The sequence below is a fragment of the Camellia sinensis genome, chromosome 2 (assembly GCF_055761805.1).
Source record: "Camellia sinensis isolate YWXY chromosome 2, ASM5576180v1, whole genome shotgun sequence".
Taxonomy (NCBI): Eukaryota; Viridiplantae; Streptophyta; class Magnoliopsida; order Ericales; family Theaceae; genus Camellia; species Camellia sinensis.
The window spans coordinates 16,598,856-16,625,880 of record NC_138962.1 but is presented as its reverse complement, the minus strand read 5'-3'; the positions used below and the strand labels follow the sequence as shown (position 1 = coordinate 16,625,880).

Here is a 27,025-nt window from a genome sequence, read left to right as displayed (position 1 = left end):
AAAAAATTAAAAAAAGTAAAAAAAATTAACATTTAACCATCTCCTGAAAACATCCCTTGAGTTGAGAATGAGATGCTCCTCCCAAGTCTTTGCCATAAACAAAGTGTCATCATGGTAGACTTGAATTGAAACCAAAGGCACAACAACACCACAAAATGGGTCCACTCAAGTATTTACATGACTTTAAATTCTCTGTATATTGCGGAAAAAAGCACTACTAGATCTGTAATTTATTAATAGATTTGATCCAATAGGCCCTTTGTTCAATCCATTTAACTAAATTAAGTTTTGCAACTACTTCCAAGTCACGTTTCCTCCTCCTCACTGTACTTCCATTACTTTCTCTTTTTCTCTTTTTTCCTTTCTTTTTTATTTTTATTTTTATTTTTTTTGCTTTATATATTTTTGTTCGTCAATGGTCGGTTAAAATCACCGCTGTGGAAAGAGACCTCGAATCTCATTTAGATTAGACCATCTCTCTCTCTTTTTTCTTTTTTTGGGTTGAATTGAAAGGGAAAGCAGATGAAAACCAAGAAGATATTTAACAAAAGTTCTCCTAATGAAGCTTCTGATTAAATATTACGTTCCTTTTAATGAGTGCTTCCTTGCCTCACACACACACATACAGAGAGAGAGAGAGAGACACACACACACACACACACAAACACACAATATATTGAGAGAAAGATAGAGGAAAGGGAGAGATGGAGAAGATGAAAAGTTTGAGACATCTGTTTGTGACAGTGTTCCTCTCACACTTTGCAGGAATACTGGTAATGCCGGCCATCACTGATGTCACCATGTCGGCACTTTGCCCCGGTCAAGATGAATGCTCTCTTGCCATTTTCCTCTCAGGTTTCCAACAGGCGGTATGTCGGCACTTTATGATGATCACGTCACATAGTATTACTATTATACTTAATATTTAATCACCGTACTATTCTACATAGTTTAGTTTATAATTTAGTCTAGATTATAATTCTCCCTGAGAAATTAGACATAAATCAAGAACAACATGATCGATCATCAATTCAAGTAATATTAGTTTGAATTTTGTGATTTTAAGAATCATGATTGATACAGCTCATAGGAGTAGGAACACTGGTGATGATGCCACTGATTGGGAATCTGTCGGATATCTATGGAAGGAAAGCTTTGCTCACACTCCCCATGACTCTTTCCATTATTCCACTAGGTAGGTCTTCTCCACCTCCTTATTGGTAATTTATTTAGTAGACATTAATGTAGGTATGATTCAATTATTAGCAAGTGTTTTGTAGTGATATTGGCATACAGAAGGACAACAGACTTCTTCTACGCATACTACGTGTTGAAGACTCTCACTGCTATGGTTTGTGAAGGCAGCATTCAGTGCCTTGCTCTTGCCTTTGTGGTATAAATATAATTCCTTCATTCATTCATGTCAACTCTCTCTCTCTCTCTCTCTCTCTCAATCTCTCCTTTTGTAGTTTCTTGACAGTTAATACCGTTATGACAAGTTTTCTGGCCTAAACTCCTTGAAAAACAACACACAGCTCAAATGGGAATGTCTGAACCCTGAAACTGAACCACACCTCTTGTTGCTTTTTATTATCAGGCAGACAACATTTCTTCTGGGCCGCCTCGGACATCAGCGTTTGGTATTTTATCGGGTGTGGGCTACGTTGCCTTCGTCTGTGGCACCTTAACCTCTCGCTTCCTCTCCACTGATCATACATTTCAGGTTTTTATTTATTTTTATTTTTTTCCGCTCTCCCAATCCCAACATGTCGTGCTCTTCATATCTAAATCTTAATGCACTTTCTTTTTCATTTTTTTTTTTTTTTTGGATTCAGATTGCTGCAGTTGTATCAATGATAGCAGCAGTGTACATGAGAATTTTCCTCCAGGATACACCACGGAACAGTGATGATTTGGAGCAGCCAATCTTGAATACTGAAGAGAACTCTGCTCAAATTGAGGGTGAATCATCTAGTGAGGTGCAGGTCTTCAAGAAGATTCCATCTTTAAAAGATATCATATGCTTGCTTAAGAGTAGGTAAGTAAGACACAATATTGGGTTTAGTTCTCATTTTTTACCTAGACTTTAATTCTTATATACTCAAGAAAATTTTTGGGATTTCAAGCCTCCATTTGTATACAAAAAAGTTTCTTTAAAATTTTTCAAATTGTTCTTTCATTAGATGACAGAGTAGAACACTTTTCATCTGATAATGCGTATATATATAGGAAAATGTTTGGGACCCCCTTTGGAGATGACCCTCACACCCCCAAAGTGATCCTGACTCTCCATGTATGTGTGGGTCCACATCATGAGTGGCTCAAATTTGTAGATTTGTAGGGGTCTTGTAGGAGTGGGGTCTCAATCATTACTCATATATATAATACATATACTGGCTCACATTTTCAATTTCGCACCTAACTTTTGGGTGGTTTGATGAGTAAAAAAAAAATGGTTTAACAATTATTTTCTTACTTTTGAAGATGCATTGACATGGTTTTATCTTCATGCTTCAGTGTGACATTTTCACAAGCAGCATTTGTTGCATTCTTCCATAGTCTTGCTGAGGGTGGACTTCAAGCTTCTGCAATGGTATATCTCAAGTTCAGAGTACAATTCCTTTATCAATGAGATGCTAAAGTACAACTATCTAAAACAAGAAGAAGATGAATAAATCTGCAACAAATCTTTAATTCAGATATTGAAACAGATAACAAAATTAGAGGACACTGAAGAGAGAATATAGTGATTGCTAGAATTGCAAGGAGCAAAAAAGAGCCTCATGTCAAGAAACTACCGGTCTTTTAAGAACCAATGACCGAATTACATAAACCAAACCAAACCAAGCCTTAAGTTCCATCAAATGGGGTCGGTTACATGACTATTTATTCTCCACTTAACTCTATCAAAGGCCATTTGGTTAATTAAATTAAGGAGATTCATATATTTATTTACTACACTAGCCCATGTCAATATAGGTCTGCCCCTTCTCTTTACACTTTCCTCTACTGTCACCATATCGCATCTTTTTACTATTGACTCTGTTGCTCTCTTTTGTATATGATGAAACCATCTTATGTTGAGTTAAAATTACGTAAAACGGGAAAAAACCCAACAGAATTTGTTATTTAAAAAAAGAAGAAGAAAAAGAGCAGTCCCTCATCAAGATCAACATAGAAAAATGATGCTTTATATGACTATATCACTTGTTAGCCAAAATCTGCTGATAAAATCCAGAGTTTCACCCCAATGCAGTATTTCTTCAAGGCTCGGTTTCAATTCAACAAAGACCAGTTTGCGGAACTAATGCTAATTGGTGGCATTGCAGGAACCATATCACAGGTACGTTTTTGATGACTTTGTACTGCTATATTTTGCTTTATTATCTTGCACATAATTTCCACTGTCTGGCAAATCTTTATTCATGAATATTTAAGAACCTTGCAGCTGCTTTTCATGCCTATGCTGTCGCCTTTTCTAGGAGAGGAGAAGTTGCTTTCCATAGGCCTCTTCGTCGGAGCTTTAAGTGTATGTACCTCCTATCACTCCATAACATAATGTTTATGTTAGAAAAACAGTCTTTTATGTGCTACTGTGTTTGTAAAAACAGAAACAGAATTTGATAGAAGCAGCATTGAAACAAAAAACTAGCAACACTATCTGAATATATAAAACCAGAAACAAAAACAATAACATAAACTGCGACAGAAACCAGAAAACACTAAAGCACATGAAGCATTTTTTTTCCAACAGTTTGTGTTGTGCAACTATGATGGTCATTATTGTTTGGTACTGTGCAGATGCTATTGAATAGCATAGCATGGTCAGTTTGGGTAAGCCTTTTCAACTACACTTGAATCCCTTGCAATGCTTTGATTTATTGCAATTCTATTCTTGTTTTGTTGCTTTAAGAAATCAGTTGTTATCGTGGACATTCATTGACCTGCAGGTTCCTTACGTGCTTGGCGTGCTCTCTATTTTTTCTGTATTCACAACCCCTTGTGTGAGTTCTCACTTTCATAATTAAATAATAATCTATAGCCTGCTCAATTTAGGCTGTTTTCCATTATTACTTGACAAATTTCTCACTTCTGCAGTTACGAGGCATTGTATCAAAGCAAGTTGGTCCTAATGAACAGGTAGTTTTTTCTATGAGGGGTTTTGGACTTAAAATTAATGGGTTATTTCCCTTAGCACTTTTGAAGTAGCCAAACATGACTCTGTTGTGCTTTATGCAGACTCTTTAAGAATTTAAAACTAAACCAATTAATCCGATTTCCATCCTAGAAAATCTTGAATCCTTTTTTTTCTTCTTAGTTTTTGGACCATAAAAAAGATGGGTATCACTTTTGTACATTGATTGTTATCTGTTCATCTCCCAAATCTTGTTTTTTTACTTACCATGATAGTCTTTTACGTATCTTTTCCCTGGTTTATTTGACCGATTAAAACTCATCTTAGGGAATGGCTCACGGATGCATTTCAAGCATAAGTTCTTTTGCCAACATAATATCACCCTTAATATTTAGTCCTCTAACAGGTACCTTGAAAATTGATTTATAATGTTCTTTGCTTCATATATAAATAAGAAAAATGTATAATTTACAACATACTAATGTGTCATTTTTCCATCCAGCTTTGTTCCTCTCCGAGGGAGCACCATTTCCTTTCCCTGGTTTCAGTATTATGTGCATTGGACTTGTAATGGTAAGAAACATTTACTTCAGAAACACGTCAATCTACGTGTATCACTGTTGTGTTTAAGTTTTTCTTTGCTCACGGAAAACTATAAACTGTCATCTATTGCTGTGCAGATGATAGCCCTTATTGTGAGTGTAATGATAAAGGCAGTTCCCCCCATTTTAAGTAACAAAATCAGTGACAGTGCCTGCACGGAGGCCCAGTAGCAAGGATAAATGGTCTGTCGAACGGAAGAACATCTCTATAACTTAACCTTTATACTAGTTTCAGAACAATCTAACCCTGAATCACATATTTTGGCATCCCACTCAAATACCTACACGAAACCAAAGAACAAGAGTCAAGGACAGTCGTTTTGCACGATTGTATATTACACAGTTCCATTCAGGACATCTTACGATTCACTTCTTCTTTCAAGTGAAGCTCGATGACAGTTCAATATTGATAGATTCAATTCAACCTAGCAGTTGAAGGTTCAATCATTAATCCAAGAAAACTAAACATCCATCTGCAACTATAATCATGCAATCGTGTATATGTTATATGAAGCACTACAAATTTAGCATTTTATTATATAAATCTCATTATCATCAGAGTATTTGTATTCTTGTTAAAATCTTGTTAGCTTGGTTTGGTTATTCACTCAATATTGAATTTGTGCATATTACAGATAAGTACTTCAAAACATAGCATGTTTCCAACAGATATAGCATTAGGTGAATCAAACTAAGCCTGTTTGGATTGTTTGATTTGGAATAGTTTGGATCATAAAATGACAAAAAATAGTACAACTCTTTCAAGAAAAACTCCTTGCATATTATGTCAGAAAAAGAACAAATCTAGACTGCAGCCTTCTGATCAAGTGTTTTTACGTGAGTGTCACTATCCCGTTCAACCAACTACATACAACATCCTGCGATCTAGAATTATGCTCAAGTGTTTTTACATAGGTGTCACTATCCATTCAACCAACTAACTGCATACAACATCCCACGGTCTAGAATCACAGGACATTTAACTGTGACGCCTTGCCAAATGACAAACAGTTGGGATCTGCATACAGGCCGATAACATCCATGTTTTATTACCTGCTTTCTTGTTAAGTTTCACCTTTGTGTGCATTATAAATAAGCACATGTATACATGAAAGCAATACCAAAACACCCATTTCTACAATCCCTCAAATATGGCTAAAGATGGGAATCAAAGAAACATTGTAATGTTCCCATTCATGGCTCAAGGCCATCTCATCCCTTTCTTGGCACTTGCAAGACAACTCGTGCAAAGGAAGGGTTACACCATCACCATTGTCAATACCCCTTTAAACATCCAAAAACTCAAATCCTTGCTCCCTCCAGAAATGGACATACGCCTTGCTGAAATTTCCTTCTGTGGCACTGACTATGATCATCCACCCGACTCAGAAAACACCGATGCATTGTTATATACTGATCTCATTGGCCTCTTTAAGGCCTCGGAAACTCTTCAATCACCCTTCAAGAGCCTCATCATGGAGATTACAGAACATGATGGTCATGCACCGGTGTGTATCATCTCTGATATGTTCTTGGGATGGACAGTTCAAGTTGCTCGTGACCTTGGAATCTTTCATCATAGCTGGGAATGGTTACAGCATGGGGATTTATTTTTCCATTTCCATGAACCCGTCTCTGTGGCAGACTGATGATGAGGAATTCTCACTGGCTGACTTCCCTGAAGCAGGAAAGATTAAGCAAGCACGAGTCTCTGTTGACCTGAAATTTGTCGATGGTGCTGATATTATCTTTTCATTTTGGTTGCAACAGTTCTCCTTTTGCTTATGCTCTGACGTGATCTTATTGAATACCATGGAGAGGATAGGCCAAAATGGAGTGAAATATTTCAGCAGAAAAATTGGTGGAAAGCCAGTATGGACAACTGGACCATTAATAAATTCCAAGTGCAAACAAAGAGGAACACTGGCTGAGAAAATTGCTTTCAATGGTTTTAGCTACTCTCAATGGCTAGGTCTCCATCCGCCAGCTTCAGTTCTCTACGGCTCGTTTGGATCACAAAACACAATCTCACTTCCACAAATGAACCAACTAGCAATGGGCTTAGAGGCAAGCGGCAAGCCATTCATCTGGGTTGCAAGGCCACCTCTAGAGTTCAGTGTGACAGAAGAGTTTAATGCTGATTGGTTACCAGATGGATTTGAAGAACGAATCAGGGCAGAGAATCAAGGGATGTTGTTACACAAATGGCTTCCACAGCAGGAGATCCTATCTCACAAATCCACAGGAGCTTTCCTCAGTCACTGTGGTTGGAACTCCATAATCGAGAGCTTGAGCCAGGGCAATTATTGGGTGGCCACTGGCCGGAGAGCAGCTGTTTAACTCCCAAATGTTGGAAGAGGAAGTAGGTGTGTGTATTGTTGTAAAACATGAGCATACTACACAGGTGATCAACACTGTGATGGACGAAACTGAAAAGGGCGAGGAGATGAGAAGAAAAGCCAGTGAAATTAGAAAGAAGATGAAAGATGCGATTACAGATGGAGGCGAAGGGTTTAAGGGATCATCTATCAAGGCCTTGGATGAGTTTGTCAGCATGGTGATCTCCACAACCAAAATCTCTGTTCCCTCCATGGAAGTCGATAGCATAGTCCACCCACTCAATGATTGAAGGAAAAACTACAGAATAACAATATCATATCTATATCTATATTATATAAAGTACACAGTTTTTTTGTAGCTATGTCACGGTTTTTTTGTATGCAAAAGTTGAGATTATAAATAATTTCTTAAATCCCAAGCCTCAAACTTAAGAAACCGCCGCCCCCCCCCCCCCCCCAAGACACACGCACGCACACACGTGCCCACACTTCTAATATATATAATAACTGTTAAGTTTTACCACCTCGGAAAACATGCAGCAAAAGTAAGCTAGATATATTTGTATTTCAGTCCAAAAAATAAAATAATTAACATCTCAACCTAGAATTATGAGACATCCCAACAAATGGTTCCAATATGGTCTAACATCTCTTTGGATATTAAAAATTCAACAGAAACGTCCAACAGCATGAAGCCACAGATAAAACACACACCAAGACAATTGACAAGAGAAAAGCCATGAAAGAACGAAAGATTTAGTAAAAAGCCACTTTTTGCCTTTTAACCTATTTTGAGTCACATCACCTCTTTACTTTTTTATACATTTTTTCCAAAAAAAAAAAATCAAAAAAACCAAAAAGTCAACTTTTAACCAACTTCTCAAAACAATCCTTAATAAATTATAAGCAGGTACCAGAACGAAAAAGATAAAAACAAAAAAAAAAAAAACCAAAATCAACTACAAAGAGTTTTTTTTTTTTTTTTTACTTTTTTGCTATATTATGTACAAGTTACTTAAGTACCTTATAAAACAAGAGGTTGATGCAACATCAATCAATGGAAACAGTGTCTTTAGCACTGGAGATATCACTGCCATCATCCTAACATTAAGGCCTCGTTTGGGAACAGGCTAATTGACTAAAATAGCCTCTTGCCAAACGAGGCCTAAATATCATGAAAAGCTCGAGCAATTCTGGTCCTGGAAAAGAGTTCTCTGTTGTGCTCTGGACTTGTCCTCTGCCTTTGAAGTGAAAACAATTGCAAAATCATTTCCTGAGGTGTGTACATCCATCCAGCCCCTTGAATTAGGTCTCAGCTGGAAACGGAAACTGCAAAATCACAAGTATCATCATTATCATCCATCGTTGAAATCATCACCATCATCATAACCTTCATCATCATTGTTTTCATCATTGGAATCATCACAATTGAGGCCATCAGAAGAATCATTACAACCACCACCATCATCATCATCATCACTAGAATCATCATCACTGGAATCATCATCATCATCATCATTGGAATCATCATCATCATCATCACCACCACCACCACTATCGCCACTAACATCATTATCATCACAATCGTCGTCATCATAGTAATAGCCATCATCATCATCATCATCATCATCATCATCAACATAACCAAATGGAAAGAAAGGCGTCATAACCTTAATCAAAAAGAAACAGCACAGAAAATTAGAACTTCCTCTGCAGCCTAAGTAGCTTGTAGCAAGGATATCATGCTCTATGTATACCCATAAACAAAACTGCAATTCTAGGCAAGATAGCACCCAGGGGAAGGTCGCCAAGGTCTACGAACATAAATTCAAAATAAACACTCCAATAACAGGGAGATAATCCTTCTCGCAAAGAACAAATAACGAAAACTGAAATCTTACTTGTGAATTGTGATTGTGTACCATCGACATTATCATGTTTAATAAATAAATAAAACACCCAATTACTACCCATTAATGAATGTTTGGGAGAGGTTAGATTGGATACATACCTAACCTATGGCATAAATGCACGAAGTGGCTGTCCTCAAACTTGAACCCATAACTTCAAAGTTAGTAGGCCAAAATCTTAGTTCTCATAATAAATAATAAGGAAGATGGTTTTTTCAGTCACCTAGATAGTACTTGAGACACACGACCATTTTTATGAGGACTAAGATTTGAGAACAACTCAACATGCAGTACAAGTACCTAAAAATTTATAAAAGGCAAAAACAAACTTCTGACAGAAGATCGTAAATTAGAACATTAAAGCAACCACCACCAAGTTGGTGGCCATGATCAAATTCAAGGGAACCAGGCACAAGACAGACGCTTAGCCCAATACCCCAAAAAGTACAGACCACATTGTAGAGACTCTCAGCACACCTGGACAAGATGGTATACATATACTGTCCTTTCCAACTTTAGATCCGCAATTTCACCCATACACGACCATGACATGATACACATCGACCTCAGGCAAGAAATTGAGACAATACCCAAAATTATTAAAATGTTTCCAATATCTGCTTTAATATAACGAAACATACCTTCACAATGTTAGTAGGCAGAGTAGCTCTATCAGGGGCTTTCGGAGTCCATATTTTTATGTCATTCTCGATCCCACTGCTAGCAAGAACAGCAGTATGAGGATGAGACTCAACGCAGTTTACAACTTGCTTATCCGCTTCCATAACACGAATAAGCTCCCCACCCTTCTTCTTCCAGATGAAAATCCGGCCACAGTCTGATCCACTCACAACATACTCACATTTGGGCCCAAAGAAGTTGACGCCCTTCACTGTCTTAAGGTTCCTATGGCCCTTGTAGACTTGGGGACCAACTTTAACATCAGCATCCGTATCTGAAGGAGATGCTGCTGACTGATGATCCGGTCGTATTACACCCGTATCACTGCCCATTGGCACTGGAGAGGCTGGAGCTGGATCAGTCCCCAATCCCATATCTCTTGTAAAAAGATAAATATGCTCGTCATTGTAAGAGACAAGAAGCTCACTCTGATCAGAAAATGCCAAGCCCGTGATTCCCACATTCTCATCAGTAATCAAATGTTGAGGGCAAAAGTAGTCTGTAGGCTGACCAAAATCAGATGACCCATTCAGCTCATATTTGCGAATATCATAAAGTCGAGTGTACGCATCAGACCCTGCAACTGCAAACAGATTAGGAGTCCTTGGATCTATTGCAATTGCATTTAGAAATGGCATGTAACTGCGGTCAGGTAGTGACTGGCAAGTAAAAAGTTGTGTAGCAGCTTCAGTTCTCAGATCAAACTGTCAGAATAAACAACAGCATTAAACCGTTTTGAGTATAAAATTTGCACAAGCAGGGAAATCAAAAAATGAAAATTCAATTAAAACAATAGGCATAAAAATGATCCATTTTTTAAGAAATTTCTAAATAGGATACTCATAAAATGAGATCCCACCTACACAGTTCATCTAACTTGTTCTTCTGCAATGAAAATTTGTTAAGTTTGTGCAGAAGTACCTAGATTTTCTAATTGAAACAAAAAAAAAAACAAAGACTAGAAAGTAAAATGAAAATTTAGTGAGATGCATCATTGGCTTACCCGCTGAACTAGTCCATCCTCGCCGCAGGTATAAAAAATATGAGGGCTTCCAAGTTCAACAGCTAACTTATGAGCTCGACCATGATGTTTCCCCAGCAATGTAGTCTCCACTTGTCCACGTTGAATCTGAGCATGTCTTACCTATAATCAAGCAATGCATTTTTTTAAATAAATGCTTATTATTTATTTAGTTCACGAAATACAGCCCCTATCATAAATTCTTAAAGCACTATAAATCAAAGTGAAGTTTCCTTGAACAGGAAGGATAATTGAGCCAATACAGTAGTTTTGTGACCAAATATGCATTCATAATGACTATGATCCACTTCAAAACATAACATCTCCAAGTGTATGCTTGTGAGGGTGAAGAACCCCCTCTGCTTTTTTGTCATTTTTAGGATATTTGAACAACCTATGCACTTGGTGATTCACATCACTACATGCTTTTACACCTTGGAAATCTTCCATGTAGATTCTATTACCAGGTAGAAGCCAACTGTGAGTTGTTTTTGGTGCTGTCCAAAAATTAGCAATTTTAGGAAAATGAATTACCTGCCCATCAGCAGCACAGGTAACAAGGCTTTGGCTCTCTGTGTAAGGCATGAACTTTGCTTGGAAAACATTGTCATTATGACCAGAATGAAATGAGAGCTTAACACGCCCAGTTTGCCAATCCCATAATATGACTCTCATGTCATCAGAGCCCGACACAAGAATGTCACCATCTGCACTGAAGCTAACTGTGTTAACACAACCTCTGTGTTTTTCCAGCTTTCTGAAGATATCAAGTCGGAGCACAAGATCCTGTAACAAAATAATAATAATAATAAAGCCTTGTAGAGCATCAAGATCCTTATACTGTTGAAAAAATATATATAATACAAACCCCACTCCCCCCCCCCAAAAAAAAAACGCAGTCCATGTTCACCAATTACTACAAACCAACCAATATTAGACCAAAGAACATTGTCTTTTTTTAAGAGATTTAAATAGGAAAGGACCAAAACATAAAAATCCTTCCAGCTCCCTAAATAGACAATTGAGCAATGATGTCTTCAGGGGTATGATTCTCCTTTGTTTCAACATAAATGTGAATTTAGCGATCCAAGCAATCTAAAATTTTTTTCCTATTCACCACCTTAGGAGGAAAAAAATAAAATTAATGAGCTATAATCTAGGGAAAGAAGAGTTTTGGCAGGAAAAAAAAAATGGTGTCATAACATAAAAATTGCTCTAGAGCGAGTGTTTTGACAACTTGTAGTGACTTTTTGGCAATTTTAACTTATTGACAAATGAGGCCTAAGTGTCTGACTTTCAAACATTGTGAGTAGAGCGGAGGCACATGAGGCCCAGGGGGTTCACGTGCCCCCCCTCAACATTTTTGAGATTATGCTTTTGCCTCTTGTAAAAAAAAATTATTTCAATTTAAACCTTTCAATTAATGTTGGGAAGTTTTTAAATCACTACTTTTTTACCTTTTTTAAAAACTATATATATATATGTTTACGTTGTCACTTTAAATGTTTAATTATGTTAAAAATTTCTTATAAATTTTATATTAGAAAAATGTTATATGTCACTAATTTTCTATCACCTCTTATATGAATACTCATAACGTGACAACCCCGACCTCCGGACTATTATATTATATAATTCTAATAAGTTTAATTACATGATTGTGTGCTTAGTTGTGTAATTACATGCTTAATTTTGTATCTATCTGTTGTTACATGAAATACCTGTTCAATTGATAACTTAGAGACAGAAATTGAGAGCCTAGACGGCTTCAGAAATAGAAATTGACTAGCGTAATAGATTAATTAGAATATTTAGAACCTTATGGCAACCTCAATTGAAAATTGATTTGGATCAAAATAATTAAAATAAACTGATTGAATTAGTTAGAATTAAGCCTAGCTAATTAACCTTAATCACACTTGATTAGGCTAAATTAATTATGTCCTATATAAGGCTCTAATTAGGCCTTGAACTCATAGATATACACTCTTGGCTGAGATTTTGAGAGAAGGAAGAAGAGACTCAACATTTTAGAGAGAGAAAAAGGAGATTTGAAGAGGATTGCTAGACCAACACTTGAATTCACACATTAGGTATGAGATTCATCCTAAATTCATGAACTCGAGTCATGTAGAAACTAAGAGCAAGGAATTATAGGACCATTTGCTTGAATTTGAGTAGGTTGAGCATGAATTACCATGAATATGATGAAATTGAGTTGAATTATGCATGTCTATGCTTAATCCTTCTTGAAATTCATACATGCATGAAGCTTAGGAGGCATGAGCTTGAAGATCATCCATAGATTCATGCATTTCATATCACTTAGTGATGTTTTAACATGAAGAAGGCTCAATTCATTACATGCATGGTTTTAACTTGCTTGTATAAGCTCAAATTTGGATAATTGGAGCATGATTTTGAATAAATGGTTTCAAATTGGAAGCATTTTCATGTTATATAACGATTTTCCAAGTTTTTGTACCAAAAACACAAGTTTTAAAGCTTTGAATATCAACCTTGAAGCTCAAACACAGTTTCAAAATTTTCATAATTCGGCTTGTCTGCTCGAGCGAGGAACGAGCATGAAAATCGAGCTCCCAAAAGTTTTATAAAATTTTGCAAATCGCTCAAGCAACCAAAGTAGCGCTTGAGCGAGGACCCTTTTTACTCAAGTCTTTTGTTCGAGTGATCGTCGAGTGGGAATTTCATGCAACCAGTACTTTTGCCAAGTTTGCAGACCGCTCGAGCGACAAAAGTTGCGCTTGAGTGACCACCTTTGTTTTTGAACCCCCACTCGAGCGAAGGAAGTTACGCTCGAGCGGAGACCCTGTTTTCAGCAAATTTTGACTAACTCTTTTAAGTGCATATTTGCATCCTCATGCCACTCCTAGTGTTCTTAGGCACCATTTGGACTCATATAATCATAGAATGAGTTAGAAATACATAAAGAGAATTGAATTAAAATGAAATGGAGTTTCAATTGTGCTTTGTTATGTGTTTTGTTAGGCGGACGTTCGAGGCTTAGTGACAACACAAACCACTGTGAGTAATAACTTTATAAAGATAAGTCCAGATTATCTTTACTTTCGAAAATGTTATTGTTATCGAAATGGATATGTGATTGATTGAATGAAATATTGAAATGATTTGATAATTGATAGCATCTCCTATTGAAAATGTTGTTTTCTTATAATGAATGAAGTTCTGTTTTGAAATGGTTTTGTAGCATCCACTGAATGTAGGCCCTTGCCTGGGGTAACAATACCATGGCTAGGCCCTTGCCTTGGGGTAACAGTACTATGGCTAGGCCCTTACCTGGAGGTAACAATATCATGGCTAGGCCCTTACCTGGGGGTAACAATACCATGGCTTTTGGATTGATTGACATATGGTCCGTTGTCACTGGAATATTGTCATATAATGGATGTACCACATAAATCGATATTGAAAGATTTTGATGATGAAATGAAATTTGGTTTGACAATATTATTGAGCTTCATTCATATAACATCTTTATTCTGTTATTACTCATTGGGCTCTAGCTCACTATTTATTTATATATATGTGGGTGGGCAAGCTGAACATTAGAGTTAGGAAAGCCTCGAGTCTACTCACAGGTCAACCTTTTGAGGAGCTTCCAAGTGAAGTAACCAAGCTCGAGTGGAGCCATGCTAGTCGAACCCCTTTTTGTGTGTTTAAGTGATTTTTATATTTGTATATATAGTTAAGGTTGTATTTTTGTAAGACATGAATTTTGTACGATTGCGATGGATGCACTTTTGGAACAAAACTTTGCTTATTATATTAGTTCCCTACATACACGCACAGCCCAATGTATAGTTTCTATGTCATTTTAACTTCCGCTAAGCCCCGTACTTTATATTAAGAGATTCATTTGTATGGAGGCTGTAGGTGATCTATGATTGATGGCCGGTCATGACGCTAAACCTATAGGGGCGGGTTTGGGTCCTGACAGAGTAGTATCAGAGCACGAGTTATATCACACTCACTTGTCCATTGAGCTATAGAGAGTCTAGAAGAGACTTCAAGATTGCATTCATATGTATTTAAATACTAGAGTGGGACAAATTGTATAATCACATGTTTTGAATTTGTATATGTAGATATACTTTATTTGTTGTGTTTGTCGTAAAACAAGTTTTATATAGAAAATGGTGACGACAAGGGGTGATGAACTAGAGGAGGCAACCTCCTCAAGAATGGACAGAATGGAACGAATGATGCAAGATATGGCTGAAGCCATAAGGCAACAAAAGCAGTGGCAACAAACAACAACAACAACCATCACCCCCACCTCCAATACCTGTGCCACCCCCAGCTCTAGGGTGTCAGCTGAATACTTGTACTATTGCTTTGACAAGAGAATTTAAAAAGATGAAGCCACCAATGTTTCATGGCAGAATTGAACCATTGAAGGCCGAGGCTTGGGTTTTAGAGATTAAGAAATTGTTTGAAGTGTTCCCATGTACCGAAGCTTAGAAGGTATAACTAGCTGCATTCACATTGGAAGATGATGCAAGGCGTTGGTGGATGTTTATTCAAAATGATAATAAGGATGTTACCTGGGCTCGTTTTCTGGAAATTTATTACGAGAAATACTTTCCACAATGTGTGCGGAACAGAAAAGTATCTGAGTTTATGGAACTCCAGCAAGGAAACAAATCAGTTGCTGAGTATGAAGCTTAATTTACAGAGTTAGCTCGCTTCGCACCCCACATGGTAGATACGGACTATAAGAAAGCTAGACAGTTTGGGGGAGGTTTGCGTGACCCAATTTTGGATAAAATCAATGTGCTTAAATTGCCGACGTACGTGGATGTACTTGATAGGGCGCTGATAGCGGAGAGAAATGTGGCCAACCGTAAACAGAACTTCGAATAGAAGGGCAGAAAACAAAATTTTAATAAAAGGACTACGTCAACAAATAAGAAGTTCAAATCTAGGAGTTCTAGCAATAGTGGTTCAAGCCAAGGTGGTGATTCAACGCCAACTTGTACCACATGTGGAAGGAAACATTGGGGTGTTTGCTACCGTGCAACAGGGGCTTGTTATCACTGTGGAAAGTTTGGGCACATCGCCAAGGATTGTACACAATCACGTCAGGGTGGCAACCGAGGTGCCACAAGCTCGATTGGGTCAGTTCTCACAACAAAACCAGCTGCAACACCATCTATCACAAGGAATGAACAAAGGCAAGAAAGAGTTTTTGCATTGATTCCGGGGGATACTCAAAATACTGAGGTCGCAGTGTCAGGTACAATCTCTATTTGTGGTAAACCTGCTTACACTTTAATTGATTCAGGGTCTATACATTCGTTTGTTTCTATAGTTTTCGCTGAAACTTTGAATAGACCTATGGAAACATTGAACTATATATTATGTGTTGCATCACCTACGGGGGGATCCATACTATGTTCAACTGTATTTGTTGCATGTGAATTATTTCTTGGGAATGCTGTTTTGTATGCTGACTTAATACCTTTAGACATGAGACATTTCGATGTTGTTTTGGATATGGATTGGCTAGCTAAATACTATGCAACTATTGATTGTGCTTTGAAACGAGTAATATTCCGACCTCCCAGACAAGGTGAATTTTATTTTGAGGGAAAAGGGGTAGTTTCTCCACCATACCTCATATCTGCCATAAAAACCCGAAAACTAATAAATAAGGGTTGTCAAGGGTATTTGTTTAGTGCGATAACTGAACCAACTATAGGCATTACTCTAGAAAATATACCAGTGGTGAGAGATTTTCCTGTTGTGTTTCCGGATGAATTACCCGGCCAACTTGATGATAGAGAGATTGAATTTACAATTGATGTAATACCGGGAACTCAACCAATTTCTAAAAGTCCTTACCGCATGTCTTACCATTAAAATGAAATAATTGAAAACTCAGTTGCAAGAATTGCTTGATAAAGGGTTTATCAGACCAAGTACATCACCATAGGGCGCACCGGTACTTTTTGTGAAGAAGAAAGACGGTACTCTTCGACTATGCATTGATTATCGAGAGCTCAACCAGGTAACAGTGAAAAATAAATATCCCCTGTCGCGTATTGACGACCTATTTGATCAGTTGCAGGGGGCACAGATATTTTTGAAAATTAACTTGAGGTCGGGATATCATCAACTGAAGGTTAAGGCCGAAGATATTGAAAAGACCACCTTCCGGACCAGGTATGGACATTATGAGTTTTGAATCATGCCTTTTGGAGTTATGAATGCGCCCACAACATTTATGGATTTAATGACCAGAATTTTCAAACCTTTTCGAGATGATTTTGTTGTTGTATTCATTGATGACATCTTGATTTATTCCAAAAGTAAGCATGAGCATGAACAATTCTGAGAATGACTCTTCAAACACTTACAGAAAAACCGTTGTATGGGAAATTCAAAAAGTGTGAATTTTGGCTTGATGAAATTGCATTTTGGGGGCATATTATTAATAAGGATAGTATATCTGTGGACCCTCATAAAATTGAAGCAATCATTAATTGGCCTACCCCGACTAATGTATCAAAAGTTCGTAGTTTTATGGGATTGGCAGGTTATTATCGAAGATTTGTTAGAGACTTTTAAAAAATTGCTATGCCATTGACTCAGTCGACTCGGAAAGAGGAACCATTTGAGTGGACAGATTGGAGAGAAACAGCCTTTCAAGAGTTGAAGACAAGACTGACTACAGCTCCAATTCTCACTATTCCCTCAAGTACCAAAGGTTTTATGATCTTTCGTGATGCATCTTATAAGGGCTTGGGTTGTGTTTTAATGCAGAATGGCAAGGTGATTGCATATGCCTCTCGACAGTTGAGACCACACGAGAAGAACTACCCTATACATGACTTGGAACTTGTTGCAGCTGTGTTTGCATAAAAGATATGGCGTCACTATTTGTATGGGACCAAATGTGAAGTGTACACAGATCATAAGAGCTTGAAATACTTCTTCACACAGAAAGAGTTGAACATGCGTCAAAGACGATGGCTTGAACTAATCAAAGATTATGACTTGCAAATTCACTATCATCTAGGTAAAGCCAATACTGTAGCAGATGCACTTAGTAGAAAGAATGTGGGGAATTTTGCCTGTTTACTCATAGATCAGAGAGAACTGCTACTGGAGTTTGAAAAACTTGAAATTGAAGTGGTTCCTTATGAACAAGATAGCTTGATAACCGCGATGTCTGCCCAACCTGCCATTATCGAGGAAATTAAACAAAAGCAAATGAATGATGAGTTCTTGAAGATTTGTGATGAACTTGACACCAAACCTAAACCAGGGTTTGTAATTGAAGATTCCATGTTAAAATTTCAAGGGAGATTGTGTGTTCCAAATGATGCAGAAGCCCACAAGTCAATGTTTGCTATGCACCCAGGAAATACTAAAATGTACTAAGATTTGAAGTTAGTATATTGGTGGCCCAACATGAAAGGAGAGATTGCCGACTTCAACTCTAAATGCTTACAAAGCCAACAAGTAAAAACGGAGCATCAAAAACCAGCAGGTTTGCTTCAGTCTTTTCCTATTCCGAAATGGAAATGGAAACATATCACCATGGATTTTGTTGTTGGTCTGCCTCGAACGCCTAGAGGTAAGGATTCTATTTGGGTTGTAGTTGATAGACTGACTAAATCTGCTCATTTTCTTGCCGTAAAGACTTCTTTTACTGCATATAGACTTGCTACTATCTACATTGACGAAATTATTCGACTGCATGGGGTTCCAGTGTCTATTGTATCGGATAGGGATCCTAAATTTGTTTCTAGATTTTGGCATAGTCTGCAGGAGGCAATGGGAACAGAATTGAGATTCAGTATAGCATTTCATCCATAAACCGATGGGCAAACTGAGAGGACCATTCAGACCTTAGAAGACATGCTTCGTATGTGTGTTTTGGATTTTCAAGGCAGCTGGGAAACTTATTTACCATTGGCTAAGTTTGCTTATAATAATAGTTTCCATACTAGCATCAGTATGGCACCATATGAGGCACTATATGGCAGAAAATGTAGATCCCCAGTTTGTTGGACAGAGGTTGGTGATAGGGCTATTTATGGGGTTGAACTTGTGCAAGAGACGATTGAGAAGATCAAAATCATTCAGCAAAGGCTCAAAATTGCACAAAGTCCACAGAAAAACTATGCGGATCAACGAAGAAGAGACTTAGAGTATGAAATAGGGGATCATGTGCTTATTAAAGTAACACCGATGAAGGGGCAGGTGAGATTTGGCAAAAAGGAAAAATTGACTCCTCGCTATATTGGACCGTTTCAGATCCTTGAACGGTTGGGTCCTGTAGCTTATCATATTGCTTTGCCACCGCGAATGGAACAAGTGCATAATGTCTTCCATATATCCATGCTTCGTGGGTATCTTAGAGACCCGTTCCACGTGATTGATCACCACCGGATTGCTCTAGACGAGAATATGATGAATGGCCCGTGCAAATCGTTGATCAGCAAGTGAAACAATTAAGAAGCAAAACTATCCCTATGGTAAAAGTCGAGTGGAAAGAACACTATGGGAAGGAGGCCACTTGGGAGAAAGAGGAAGAGATGCGACAACGATATCTGCATTTATTTTCATCTGAAGGTAACTTAAGTTTGGAAGACCAAACTTTCTAAGGGGGAGAGACTGTGACGACCCCGACCTCCGGACTATTATATTATATTATATTATTCTAATAAGTTTAATTGCATGATTGTGTGCTTAGTTGTGTAATTACGTGCTTAATTTTGTATCTATCTGTTGTTACATGAAATATTTGTTCAATTGATAACTTAGAGACAGAAATTGAGAGCCTAGACGGCTTCAGAAACTGAAATTGACTAGCGTAATAGATTAATTAGAATATTTAGAACCTTATGGCAACCTCAATTGAAAATTGATTTGGATCAAAATAATTAGAAAAAACTGATTGAATTAGTTAGAATTAAGCCTAGCTAATTAACCTTAATCACACTTGATTAGGCTAACTTAATTATGTCCTATATAAGGCTCTAATTAGGCCTTGAACTCATAGATATACACTCGTGGCTGAGATTTTGAGAGAAGGAAGAAGAGACACAACATTTTAGAGAGAGAAAAAGGAGAATTGAAGAGGATTGCTAGACCAACACTTGAATTCACACATTAGGTATGAGATTCATCCTAAATTCATGAACTTGAGTCATGTAGAAACTAAGAGCAAGGAATTATAGGATCATTTGCTTGAATTTGAGTAGGTTGAGCATGAATTACCATGAATATGATGAAATTGAGTTGAATTATGCATATCCATGCTTAATCCTTCATGTTTGAGTTAAGATTTCTTGAAATTCATACATGCATGAATCTTAGGAGGCATGAGCTTGAAGATCATCCATAGATTCATGCATTTCATATCACTTAGTGATGTTTTAACATGAAGAAGACTCAATTCATTACATGCATGGTTTTAGCTTGCTTGTATAAGCTCAAATTTGGACAATTGGAGCATGATTTTGAATAAACGGTTTCAAATTGGAAGCATTTTCATGTTATATAACGATTTTCCAAGTTTTTGTACCAAAGACACAAGTTTTGAGGCTTTGAATATCAACCTTGAAGCTCAAACACAGTTCTAGAAATTTCAGAATTCGGCTTGTCCGCTCGAGTGAGGAACGAGCATGAAAATCGAGCTCCCAAAAGTTTTATAAAATTTTGCAGATAGCTCGAGCGACCAAAGTGGAGCTCGAGCGAGGACCTTTTTTACTTAGTCTTCCGCTCTAGCGACCGTCGAGTGAGAATTTCATACAACCAGTATTTTTGCCAAGTTTGCAAACCGCTCGAGCGACAGAAGTTGCGCTCGAGCGACCACCTTTGTTTTTGAACCCCCGTTGAGCGAAGGAAGTTACGCTCGAGCGAAGACCCTGTTTTTAGCAAATTTTGACTAACTCTTTTAAGTGAATATTTGCATCCTCATGCCACTCCTAGTGTTCTTAGGCACTATTTGGACTCATAATCATAGAATCAGTTAGAAATACATAAAGAGAATTGAATTAAAATGAAATGGAGTTTTAATTGTGTTTTGTTATGTGTTTTGTTAGGCGGACGTTCGAGGCTTAGTGACAACACAAACCACTGTGAGTAATAACTTTATAAAGATAAGTCCAGATTATCTTTACTTTCGAAAATGTTATTGCTATCGAAATGGATGTGTGATTGATTGAATGAAATATTGAAATGATTTGATAATTGATAGCATGCCCTATTGAAAATGTTGTTTTCTTATAATGAATGAAGTTCTGTTTTGAAATGGTTTTGTAGCATCCACTGAATGTAGGCCCTTGCCTGGGGTAACAATACCATGGCTAGGCCCTTGCCTTGGGGTAACAGTACTATGGCTAGGCCCTTGCCTAGAGGTAACAATATCATGGCTAGGCCCTTGCTTGGGGGTAACAGTACAATGACTTTTGGATTGATTGACATATGGTCCGTTATCACTAGAATGTTGTCATATAATGGATGTACCACATAAATCGATATTGAAAGATTTTGATGATGAAATGAAATTTGGTTTGACAATATTATTGAGTTTCATTCATATAACCTCTTTATTCTGTTATTACTCATTGGGCTCTAGCTCACTATTTATTTATATATATGTGGGTGGCAAGCTGAACATCAGAATTAGGAAAGCCTCGAGTCTACCCACAGGTCAACCTTTTGAGGAGCTTCCAAGTGAAGTAACCAAGCTCGGATGGTGCCATGCTAGTCGAATCCCTTTTTGTGTGTTTAAGTGATTTTTATATTTGTATATATAGTTGGGGTTGTATTTTTGTAAGACATGAGTTTTGTATGATTGCGATGGATGTACTTTTGGAACAAACCTTTGCTTATTATATTAGTTCTCTACATATACGCACAGCTCAATGGATAGTTTCTATGTCATTTTAACTTCCGCTAAGCTCCGTACTTTATATTAAGAGATTCATTTGTATGGAGGCCGTAGGTAATCTATGATTGCTGGCTGGTCATGACACTAAACCTATAGGGACAGGTTTGGATCCTGACACATAATTAGTTCGTTTTTTTATAAATTATTATTACATAATTAATAACAACTAATAATATATTGCCATGTGATTCGATGATTCAAAACGGTGAAAAAAAAGAAATGATATATAGCAGCCCCCATATATTATTTATTCACCCTTTCTTTTATTTCTTTCTCCATCACTCTCTACATCTATTTTTGTGTGCATCTTTATAATCTAATTGGTTAACTTGAGCTTATATTCAAATATAGCTTTTGCATCACACTAATTTTTAGTTTTGCCATCAAATAAAAATTAAGTTAAATTGGATTGTGAATTTTGTTAAGATTTTGTTACAGTAGTGCCCCTTATGAGTTAAAATTTTGGCTCCTCCGCCACTGATTGTGAGAATGAATTAGCAGTATCAACAATCTCAACTATCAATAGGCTTTGCTTGCTAATTGGATATGCATTTAAAAAATTCAAGAACAAATTGAACTGCTAAAGCATCTCAATTTGAAACAAAGACGAATCATGGCATCCCCACATCATAAGCACCACTAGTATTACATTAGGTTATTGCTCATGCATGGACTTTAACACGCCATCATCAGTACATAAAAGTCAGTGCACGAAAAAGATCCATCGAGACCATCACATTGCAACAGTAATAATAAATGTTACATTGGCCGCTACAGTGATTCTAATTATGTGAAATCAACATATACAAGATTTTTAATAAAAATTAAAAATTAAACATATATATAAGTAAAATTGAGACAGCAATCGGATCAGAATGAATGAGTAGAAAGCTCAAAGTGGATAAATGGATGGAAAAGAAAGAAGGAGGACCTGGGAGGCGGCGAGGCGGAGAGCAAAGTTTCTGGAAGAGAGATGGCCGAGCTCTCGTTGGCAAACATCCACAATCGCAGAGTCAAGGCTGCTTCTCGGCTTCTTTCTCATCTTTCCAGACTATACAACCCTTTTGAGAGAGAGAGAGAGAGAGAGAGAGAGAGAGAGAGAGAGATTGTTGAGAAAGAAAGGAAGGAAAGGGAGGAGAGGAGGGTATAAAAGACAAAGCCGTCTGGTTTTGGCTATAAATCACCTCTCTCTATCTCTCTCGATCGACTCTTCAGATACTTCTTCCTTTTTGGGCCACTGGCCCCGTGTGTGCGACTGCCTTTATTTCGTCTCTCTCTTAGAAAGGAAAGTTTTTTATTTAGGTTAAATTATAAATACTGCAGTTTGTTTAAAATATAAGTTATTTATTATAATTTAAAAAATTATAAATATTTTTTTATTAAATTTTTTTATTTAACAAAATTAATTAAAAAAATAAAATTTATAATTGTTCTCTTATATAATAATAAAATTACTTAAATTATTAATTAAATTTTTAACATCATTAAAAATTATTAATTAACTTAATGATTTATTAATAAAATGGATGATTTGTTATGAAATTAGAAATCTTAAGGGGTGTAATGTAATTTTCAAAACTATAAGAGACAATTCATATTTTAATCAAATCTTAAAAGATATGTTTATAATTTACCATTTTATTTATTATTATTATTATTATTTAGCGAACTTAATTACAAATCTAGTTATTTTAGATTTATAAAAACAAAAATAAAATGATTATTCTTAATAATTGTAGCAACGTTCTAATCTCAATCATATTTGTCCTTCAACATAAATAATTGTTCGAATCTTTGTTAAGGATAATAATCTGCCTATACAAAGAGTGACACACCTTATCATGCTATCATTATTATTAGAAAGTCTAGTAATTTTTAATTTTTTATGTCGAGTGAATCAAAATTTGTGAACTTGATGATAACATAAAAACTAGACACGTTTCTTCTCTTTGGGGTTTGGTACCAAAAGAAACATACAACGAAACCAACTAATTACAATCTGATCAACCTTAAAACAAACAAATAATTTATAATCATGAACTTACACATGTCTTATGCATCTTTTTGGAGTTAGCTAAAAAACTAATTTATTAGCTAAAAATAAACTAACAAAAAGGCTAATACTAAAAAAATTAGTTTGTTTGCATATTTTTTTTCTTTTTATTTATTTATTTATTTCTGTGGGACTTAAGTTGTCTTCTAGTGGGAAACAGATATATGTCAAATGACTTAAAGCTGTTTTTAAAAAAATGAGTCTTTTTAGCCAACAAGCTAGTATTTTAACTAATGCTAGAGGAAGCCAATTACAACTGTCATGGTTGTTTCACCAACATCTTCATTTATAAACTTTCTAGGCAGCTTTTTAAAGATTGAACGCCTCTTCCTCCTCATTCAATTCATAATTAAGAAATTTAAATGGATAATTCTTGAATACAAGTATCATAAAAACATCAAGAAAAGTTAAAACAATTACCATTAACATGCAAGGCTTGATCAGATGGAAGACCAAAATATCTCCTTTACGTAGTTATGATCTATGTAGAAACACCTCCATCCAGTGCTCAATCCATTCCTTTCCATTAAAAATTTTGCTTTGTACTCTTTCCCACATCCATCCACCAAAATGATTGTGGTATCATGCATTGACAAATGCAAATTGCAAAAATTTCTAGAAAGATTTGTCAGAAGAGAAGTTAGCCCAGATTATTGTTTGGCACTCTAAAATTACGTTAAACTCTATCTAAAACACTAAACAAATTTTTTAGTCTTATCAACCACAATCCATGAGTGACATTTGAGGGAAGCGCATACTTAAAGAATTCGCGGGAAGAGAAGTTAGCCCAAATTATTGTTTGGCACTCCAAAATTACATCAAACTCTATCTAAAACACTAAACAAAATTTTTGGGCTTATCAGCCAAAATCCATGAGTGACATTTGAGAGAAGCATATACTAATAAAGTTAGGGAATTTATTTGCAAAATTTTTTAGAACGTCTTCTACACGCTTCGTGACAGAAAACTTGACTTCATCATTGTCATACACATCTTCAATCCTTATTCTCTTCTTTGTATATTTTCAAGTATATCATAGAGATAAGGCAGCATTGTTATAAGATAATCCAAATATCAAGTTTTTTAAAATGAAATGGACAATTCTTGAACACAAACATCATAAAAACATCAAGAAAAATTAAAACAATTACCTTTATAGTTCAAGGCTTGATAAGACCAAAATATCTCCTTTATGTAGTCCATGATCTATGGAGAAACGCCTCCATCCAGCACTCGGTCCATTCCTTTCCATTAAAAAAATTGGCCTTGTACTCTTTCCCACATTCGTCCACCAAAATGACTGGCAAATGCAAATTGTACAAATTTCTAAGAAGAATTTGTTGCAAGAGAAGTTAGCCCAAATTATTCTCTGGCACTCCAAAAGTACATCAAACTCTATCTGAAAAACTAAACAAAATTTTTGGGTTTATCAGCCAAAATCCATGAGTGACATTTGAGGGAAGCATATACTTAATAAAGCAAGGGAATTCATCTGCTAAATTTTCTAGAGCTGTCTTCTGCACTCTTCGTGACAGAAAACTTAACTTCATCATTATCATACATGTCTTCAATCCTTGTTCTCTTCTTTCTATAGTTTCAAGTATATCATAGAGACAAGGCAACATTGTTACAAGGTGATCCAAATATCAAGTTTTTTTTAAATGAAATGGATAATTCTTGAACACAAGCATCATAAGAACATCAAGAAAAGTTAAAACAATTATAGGCTTGATCAGATGGAAGACCAAAACATCTCCTTTTCGTGGTCCATGATCTATGGAGAAACCCCTCCATCCAACGCTCAGTTCATTCATTTCCCTTAAAAAATTTGCTTTGTATTCTTTCCCACATTCATCCACCAAAATGACTATGGCTTCGTTTGGGAAGCCAAAAGCCAGGCTTTTTTGACTTATTTAGCCACAAAAAATAAAATAGGCTTTTTAACCCAATAAAACAAAACATCACATCCAACCCATAATCATTACATTCTTTCTCTCACAAAAAAGTCAAAAAAGTCAAAAGCCCTTCTCAAACCAGGTTTTTTAGCCCCAGGCTAAAATAGTCAAAAAAACCAAAAAGCCAAAAAGTCAACCCACTTCTATGTTATCTTGCATTGGCAAATGCAAATTGCAAAAATTTGTAAGAATTTGACGCAAAGGAATTAGCCCAAATTATTGTCTGGCAGTCCAAAATTACATCAAATTCTATCTAAAACGCTAAAATAAAATAATAATAAAAAAATTGGGCTTATTAGCCAAAATCCATTAGTGATATTTGAGGGAAGCATTTGCTTAATAAAGTTAGGGAATTCATCTGTAAAATTTTCTAAAACAGTTTTTGCACGCTTCATGACAAAAAAAACTTGACTTCATCATTATCATACACGTCTTCAATCCTTGTTCTCTTCTTTCTATAGCTTCAGTTATATCATAGAGATAAGGCAACATTGTTACAAGATAATCCTTGATCAGATGGAAGACCAAAATATCTCCTTTACGTAGTCTATGATCTATGGAGAAACACCTCCATCCAGTGTTCAATCCATTGCTTTCCATTAAAAAATTTGCTTGGTATTCTTTTCCGCATTTATTTACCAAAACGATTGTTGTATCATGCATTAGTAAATGCAAATTGCAGAAATTTCTAGGAAGAATTTGCCGCAAGAGAAGTTAGTCCAAACTATTGTCTGGCACTCCAAAATTACATCAAATTCTATCTAAATCAGCCAAAATCCATGCGTAACATTTGAGGGAAGCATATACTTAATAAAACTAGGGAATTCATCTGCAACATTTTCTAGAACTTCTTTTCCACGCTTCGTGATAGAAAACTTGACTTCATCATTATCATACACGTCTTCAATCCCTGTTCTCTTCTTTCTATAGCTTCAAGTACAAGGCAGCATTGTTACAAGATAATCCAAAAATATCAAGTTTTTTTTTTAAAATGAAATGGATAATTCTTAAACACAAGCATCATAAAAATATCAAGGAAACTTAAAACAATTACCTTTAACGTGCAAGGCTTGATTAGATGGAAGACCAAAATATCTCCTTTACGTAGTCCATGATCTATGGAGAAACGCCTCCCTCCAATGCACAATCCATTCATTTCCATTAAAAAATTTGCTTTGTACTCTTTCCCACATTCATCTACCAAAATGATTGTGGTATCATGCATTGACAAATGCAAATTGCATAAATTTTTAGGTAGAATTTGCCGCAAGAGAAGTTAGCCCAAAATATTGTTTGGCAGTCCAAAATTACATCAAACTCTATCTAGAACACTAAACAAAATTTTTGGGATTATCAACCAAAATCCATGAGTGACATT

The 27,025-nt window shown here is 36.2% G+C and overlaps 2 protein-coding genes and 1 pseudogene across 3 annotated transcripts; 2 read left to right on the top strand and 1 right to left on the bottom strand.

Annotated features, from left to right (window-relative positions):
• Positions 1-607: 607 nt before the first annotated feature.
• LOC145788661 (uncharacterized) lies at positions 608-5,295 on the top strand. Of its 2 annotated transcripts, none has more exons than XM_082913835.1 (14): positions 608-869; positions 1,067-1,195; positions 1,281-1,393; positions 1,598-1,723; positions 1,836-2,038; positions 2,518-2,593; positions 3,257-3,343; positions 3,449-3,529; positions 3,802-3,834; positions 3,951-4,004; positions 4,099-4,140; positions 4,463-4,541; positions 4,638-4,708; positions 4,816-5,295. In XM_082913835.1, the coding sequence occupies exons 2-14, from the start codon at positions 1,108-1,110 to the stop codon at positions 4,906-4,908; spliced, it is 1,146 nt and encodes a 381-aa protein (XP_082769961.1). In that variant the 5' UTR covers positions 608-869; positions 1,067-1,107; the 3' UTR covers positions 4,909-5,295. The 2 variants fall into 2 exon arrangements, with proteins under 2 accessions (XP_082769961.1, XP_082769960.1); XM_082913834.1 differs by having other exon boundaries at positions 614-869; positions 1,084-1,195.
• A 675-nt stretch (positions 5,296-5,970) lies between these two features.
• LOC145819883 (UDP-glycosyltransferase 92A1-like) lies at positions 5,971-7,484 on the top strand (annotated as a pseudogene).
• A 347-nt stretch (positions 7,485-7,831) lies between these two features.
• On the bottom strand, positions 7,832-22,939 carry LOC145819882 (uncharacterized). Its single transcript, XM_082913833.1, has 5 exons — positions 22,571-22,939; positions 11,223-11,474; positions 10,671-10,811; positions 9,628-10,371; positions 7,832-8,746 (listed from the first exon to the last, which is right to left on the bottom strand). The coding sequence occupies exons 1-5, from the start codon at positions 22,679-22,681 to the stop codon at positions 8,432-8,434; spliced, it is 1,563 nt and encodes a 520-aa protein (XP_082769959.1). The 5' UTR covers positions 22,682-22,939; the 3' UTR covers positions 7,832-8,431.
• Positions 22,940-27,025: the final 4,086 nt, after the last annotated feature.